General features: G+C 28.9%; 1 protein-coding gene and 1 long non-coding RNA gene across 2 annotated transcripts in view; one reads left to right on the plus strand and one right to left on the minus strand.

Moving 5' to 3' along the window:
* Window positions 1-571: 571 nt before the first annotated feature.
* Window positions 572-1,360, minus strand: LOC136083014 (uncharacterized). The gene has a single exon (XM_065802425.1). The coding sequence runs from the start codon at window positions 1,358-1,360 to the stop codon at window positions 572-574; it is 789 nt and encodes a 262-aa protein (XP_065658497.1).
* Window positions 1,361-6,559: 5,199 nt separating this feature from the next.
* LOC136084172 (uncharacterized) overlaps window positions 6,560-6,574 on the plus strand; it is a 10,401-nt gene continuing 10,386 nt past the window's right edge. The window contains exon 1 of the long non-coding RNA XR_010640373.1: window positions 6,560-6,574. This exon is cut by the window's right edge and continues 98 nt beyond it. This is a non-coding gene — a long non-coding RNA (uncharacterized LOC136084172).

The following is a 6,574-nucleotide window of genomic DNA, read 5'->3' on the forward strand; positions in this document are numbered from 1 at the left end:
ATACCGTGATATTCAAGACAGTAATGGTATCATGGAATTAACTTAACTTAAAATCGTCATCTTGCCCCGCATACGGGGCAAGATGATGATTTGAGGTAACATTGGTTAATGAATTTTTTACAGACTATTTTCAATTTTTATTAGGTTTTTTGATACATCAGTAGCGCATGATAATTTTTAATTTATATAATTTTAATTTAGATAATTTATATTGAAATAAAAAACAATGTTTATATATATTTTTTCAAAAAAGTTTATACGCAGCCGTATTTATTGAATTTTAATATATATATATATATATATATATATATATATATATATATATATATATATATATATATATATATATATATATATATATATAGCCCCCGAGAGAATTGGGTCCTGGGGAAGTTTTCTTAACGGGCCCTCAATATGATCAATCATATACCTAAGAACCGTCAGAAGCGTGCTCTGGTCATTGAAAATTAAAAATGAAAATTAATTAAATCGTTTAAAACTCAAAACTATTCGAATCTTTCAAAAGTTAAAGTTAGGAAAAAGTGTACAAAAAATAATGTTAAACACTGTTTCATAATAGCGTTTTGCGAGTCTTTCGACTCGCAAACAAATTAATAATTTCTTCAAAATTAATTTTCATAGCCATTTTGGCTTCAATAGATAAAAGTCCTAAGTCATTTAAACGATTTTGTGTCATTGTTGATCTTAATATGTTTTTTATTCTTTTCAACATGCTAAAAGATCTTTCTGCTTGAGCAACTGTCACTGGAATTGTGCAAAATAGCTTTATTGCAATTATAATGTTTGGAAACAGCACATCCAGTTTTTTTTTTTTAATTTCATTTAACAATTCAATGGGCTGAAGAATAATATTTTGTATATTGGCATCATAAATTGATTTTAAATGTAGTATTTCATCTCTAAGATGATCATCAATATCATTTTCACACATTTTTTGCAACTTTTCACACCTTTTTTGTATTTCTTGATCATTTAAGTTACGGAACAACCATAATACATTGAATAAAGAATCTATTTCTTTTGCTGCATTAAATCTTCTTGTCATATTTCCAATAATGATATCTATGAAAACATTAATTTTAAATTCTTCTGCCGGTGTCCTTTTTAACTCTTGTGTTCTTTTTTTTCTTTTAGTATTTTTTTTCCCCGAAAATACTCTGTTTATCTGTAAAGATGTGCCCAACAATCTACATTCATTTAAAATAGTATCCCAACTATCTCTTATCGTATTTAATTCAACAAGAAAACTTGACAAATTGGTTATTTCTACATCAATTGTTGCATTGCGAGCTTGTAAAACAGTACTTCTGTAGTTTATAGCTGCAAGAACTTTTGCCATATTTTTGCTAGTACTAAGCATTCGGAAGATTCCATATATTATTTTATTCTGATAAGGTCTGATCGAAATTCTGACGTTAAGTTTAATTCCAAAACAGCGTTTATTACTATTTTAATTTTATTAATTTTTTCAGCAAATGGCTTAACACTTTCTATTTTTGCAGAGCACCGTGTATTTGACATAGCGTGCAAAGAACATCCAGTATTATTTTTTAATATTTCCCATCTTTGTGGGCTACTACTATATATATTGTATAATTTTTGTTTAGTGTTGAAAAATCTTACAACATGAATACAAGATTCTGCTGATTGAACACCACACAAATTTGAACTATGACATGCACAAGGAGAAAAAAGTGCCAATGGATTAATTTGCAAAATGCGAGCTTGTGCACCTTTATATGATTCACTCATGTTAGATCCGTTATCTTACCCTTGTGCGCGACAGTCACTTACAGGAATATTATACCTTTGTAGCGTTTCCAGAATTAAATTAGCAATAACTTCTCCAGTCTTCTTATTGCAGTCAACAAATGCAAGAAATTTTTCCATAGTTTCGAATTTGTTAGACTTATAGTAACGTACCGTAAAACAAATGTAGTTTGTTCTTTATGCGCAGAATCGGGTGTTGCGTCTACAATTAGTGAATAATATTTCATAGTTTCTCTTTCCTTTAAAATACAAGTTCTCAAGTAATCTGCACAGCATGATATGAATTCATTTTGAATGTCTGGCGATAAGTAATGTACTTGCAATCTCTGCTTTTCGATTTGTGTCTGCTTTACGTTTTTCAAATGTTCTTCTAAAAGCGGATCGTAATGACTTTAAAGTTCTAATAATCCTAGAAAATTTCTATTGTTCGAATCTCCAATCAAATGAGTAACACCTCTAAAGGCCAATCCACGCTCAGCAAGAAACAAAATTTCATTTAATAATCGTTTTAATAAATCTTTCCATTTCTGTGTCTCATTTTGTATTTGTTTTACTATAAAGCAATCAATTGTGGTATGTTCATTAATACTTTTTTCTAAATTTCGCCACTGGATATAACAAGATTAATGATTGCTAGATTTTTCATGGTCAGGTATTCTGTCATATAACTTTTTGTACCCTCTATTAGCCTGCCAACCATTTTCTGTAGCAAATATTGATCTTTGCTCGTGAAATTTATAAAATAACCGACAAGGAAAACAAAACAAAGCATTTTTAGATTTGCATCAAACTAAACAATCACGAGAAACTATTTTTTTATTTTTTAAACGAAAGCCTAATAAATAGGTAGGGAATTGACAACCGTGCTTATCTACAGGAAATGTTGTTGGGTGTGGTTCTGGACCTCTTAGAATGGCATCTTCTACGTCTTTTGGTGTTACATTTACTTTTACCACCCCAATACCGATGTTGGCACAGTCGGTAATACCGATGTTGGCACAGTCAATGTTTCCATTATCGCAATGGTCATCGTTCTGTGTTTTTGAAGAAACTTTAAACCGCAAATTTTCTAGTGTACTCATACCTCTAGAACTTTCTTCATTTCTTTTTTGTTGCTCTTTTCGGTTTTTCGTATCCAGATTTCAGGCGAGAAATCAAATTCTGTATTTCAGAAATTAAAACGTAGCTCTTTATACAGAATTTATAAATAAATAATGCAAATTAAAGTTTACGAATAATAACATTTTTTTAATAATATTAATATTTGAATAATAATATTTCGTATTTAACGCAATTGTAATATTTATCAAAAGTTTTACTTTAACACGTATATGAAGAGTACAAGGGAAAAAATTATTTCTTGATTAGTTTATCTGAAGTTTACATTTTTAAAAAAATATTTGAAGCTTTTATTAAAAAGTTATTTTTTCTAACTTTATACAAAGACTTTTAAAAATGATTAATATATACTTTCTCAAAACTTTTTAAATGTGACTCTGCAGTTTTTTCCCGTTTACTCTTCATATGTTATTTACGAAATGTAAACTAAAATTAAAATTAAAAATATACGCTTCCAAAAAACATCAGCAGTGTCTAAAACAAAAATTTTAAAATGCAGCATTAATGATAGACAAGTCATGCAATCTTTACAACTGTTAACGTTTTAAAAGAAAATTAACAAATGAAAAGTTAAAACGTCGATTGAAAAAATTCGAATTTTAATATTACAAAAGAAAAATAGCAAGAAAAAAAGCAGCATATTTGTTAAAAATATTTTTTGTCACTAAAATTTTTCGGAAGCAATAAGATTTAATAAGTGATGAATAAATGAGACTTCATGAAAAAAAATTATTTGTACACACACGGGGTCTCGGGAAACTTCCACGCGCCTATCCCCCAAACTGATTTTACATTGCGTGGACGAAGGTCGCAAAATTTGCTGAGTTCAACTTTTATGGGCAGATGCTTTTCCTTCAATAACTCAAAAGCTTCTTTTAGCGTATAATATAAATGACGTATCTGAATATTGTTTGCTTTTCCGTCAGATAATTGAATTCGAGTGACATCTTTTTTGTTTGGTGATATTTGGGAAACTTCGTCTTCATTATAAAAGTTTACAACTGCTAAAACATCGCTTTCAGAAAGACCATACAGCTTTGAACATGCTGGAGGTAGACCCGAATTATCTTTACAAGCAGAGCTATTTGAAAGAATAGAAAGAATTTCAGATTGTTTCTCTTTTGAAGTTGGTAGTGCTTTTAAAACTTTTTTCAATGCTTTTCCTCTTTGTTGAACGTTTTTAAAAGATGAGCTTGGTCTTTGATATTGATTTAAAAGTTTTCTTTTTAAAGCGCGACTTTTTAAAACTCTTAATTTTGCTTCATAAGCAAGAGGTTCCGAGTTCAATTCCCGCCACATCCCTGGTAGTACCGCGCTCAACTTGTTTCTCCGCGCAACAGCCTTGTTCGTCAAGGTTCGTGTTTCGGAGTTATAGAGTTGAGAGAGACTTATAACCACAAGTAGCCTCCTCATCTGTAGTGGCCTTCTCGGCCTTGGGGAGGTGAAATACAAAAAAAAAAAAAAAAAAAAAAAATACCGTCCCATTAATCTTCTTTCTATCATAAGCAAGATTTTTGAATCTTTAATTAACAAACACTTAATCTCTCATCTGGAACACTTAATCTCTCATCTGGAACGCTTAATCTCTCATCTGGAACTTACTTTCTGATCACCAATATGGATTTTGATCTTCTTGTTCTACAGCTGATTTGCTAACAGTAATACTCGATAGGTTTTATTGTGCTTTAGATAAAGGTTAAGGCTATCGCTCTTGACATTTCTAAAGCTTTTGATAAAGTTTGGAATGCTGGTCTTCTCCATAGGCTTTCTTATTACAATGTATATGGTAACATCTTTAACATTATTGAATCCTTTCATTCCAATCGTAGTATAAAAGTTGTCTTTGATGGAGAGCACTCTTCTTCATATTCTCTCACTTCAGGGGTTCCTCAAGGTTCTATCCTTGGCCCTATACTCTTTTTTTTAATTTACATTAACGATCTTCCGGATATTCTCACATCTAAGGTGGCTTTTTTCGCTGATGATATCACCATTTATTCTTGTCTTAATAAGAAGCCAAAACTCTCTGATTGCTTTGAGGGAGCATTCGAGTTGTCTGTTAATCTTTATCTTGCTCTATAAACTTCATCTTTTATCTTCCTGTAACTCCCAACTTTTATAGTGGTTGCTTGCAGCCTTGTTGAAAGTGAAGATGTTGAAAAAAAAAAAAAAAAAAATTTGCAACATTTAAAACCATGTTTTTTTAAAAATATTTGATTTAAGTAAGTTTATCTAATTCTATGGTTTTTATGTAAAAGTCTTTTACAGGACCTTAACATGTCTAAAAGGTTATAACAACTAAAAAAAATATTTATGTTTTCAGTATATATGAACATATGCGAGAAAATATACACTTGTTTTAACTGCAACTTTCCTATTTTGCACATAGTTTTATGGTCTAATTAAGGTATGTCACTTGAAGCAATTGATTTTAATTTTAAAATGTTAAAAATTTCTGGTACCTACTGAATATGCTTATGATAGCAGTGTTTAATGGTAACCTTTTTTTTTCTGCATTACTCAAAAAAAAATTTCACCATTCAGATTGGAAGTTTATTCTTTGATTTTTCACCGTTTGCGAAACACTACTTAAAATTACTATTTAAAAAAATAATACTTATATATTTTTGTTGAACTTAATTTTCAAAGAACTAAAATTTAAAAAAGTTTATTTTTATGTGTTCTCTTTTATTAATTTTTTTTTTAATTTGATTATATTTATAAACTTGCTTTTTTATTTAGGGTCAAGTTGTTATATCTTCGGTGTTAGAGGATATGTTTAACAGCATGCTTGTAGGTAAAATACCAACAGCGTGGGTAACCAAGTCTTATCCTTCCCTTAAACCTCTTGGGAGCTATATTGCAGATCTTCTTGAAAGGTTGTTTTTTTTTTCATTTTTGCTGTTTGTATTTAACTTTCATTTATAATTATTACTTATAACAGTATATGTTTTCAATTAAAAAGGTTAAACTTCTTCAATGATTGGATTAATAATGGCATCCCTAAGGTGTTTTGGATATCTGGATTTTACTTCACTCAGTCTTTTCTTACAAGTTGGTTATAGTAACTTCCATTTTGGTAAAACATGAATTAGTTAATATATATACTTTTTATTTAACTATACAACCAACAGTTTTTATTGCCTTAGCTATAATCATAATATTTAAAAGCAGTTTGAACTCAAAAAAAAAATTAACTGAATTATTGATACAGCCAATTACTGAATTAACAGCTCAGTGATAACCAATTCGGATCAATCGATGTTAATATCATATATAGATAGAAATAATTTCAATTGTTTAGAATTTATTTGAAATAAAAACAAGTGTATCTTCTCGAAATAAAAATATAAAGTTTTGACAAAGTTTAATATATACAAAAAATAAATTTATTCAGTTTTGACATTAAAATATAAAATATATAAAGTAGTTTGTTTATATTATATATAAGTATATAATAAAAATATATTTACCTGGAGGAAATTATTTAATAAATAAAATATATAATAAATCTATCTGTTTAAGTATAAACTTTGAAGTTGTGACTTTGAAATCAATCTTTCTTATAATTTAATTTTTCTCAAATCTTTTGTTAAAACGTTAAAACCTATTTAAAATGTGAAGTCTCTTTGTTGTTTAGGTTTATCTCAAAACTTTGCTCGGA

This window comes from Hydra vulgaris, chromosome 08 (genome assembly GCF_038396675.1).
Source record: "Hydra vulgaris chromosome 08, alternate assembly HydraT2T_AEP".
Taxonomy (NCBI): Eukaryota; Metazoa; Cnidaria; class Hydrozoa; order Anthoathecata; family Hydridae; genus Hydra; species Hydra vulgaris.

Coding starts and splice junctions, on each gene's coding strand:
- LOC136083014 (XM_065802425.1), bottom strand. CDS start 1,360: ATGGCAAAAGTTCTTGCAGCTATAAACTACAGAAGTACTGTTTTACAA.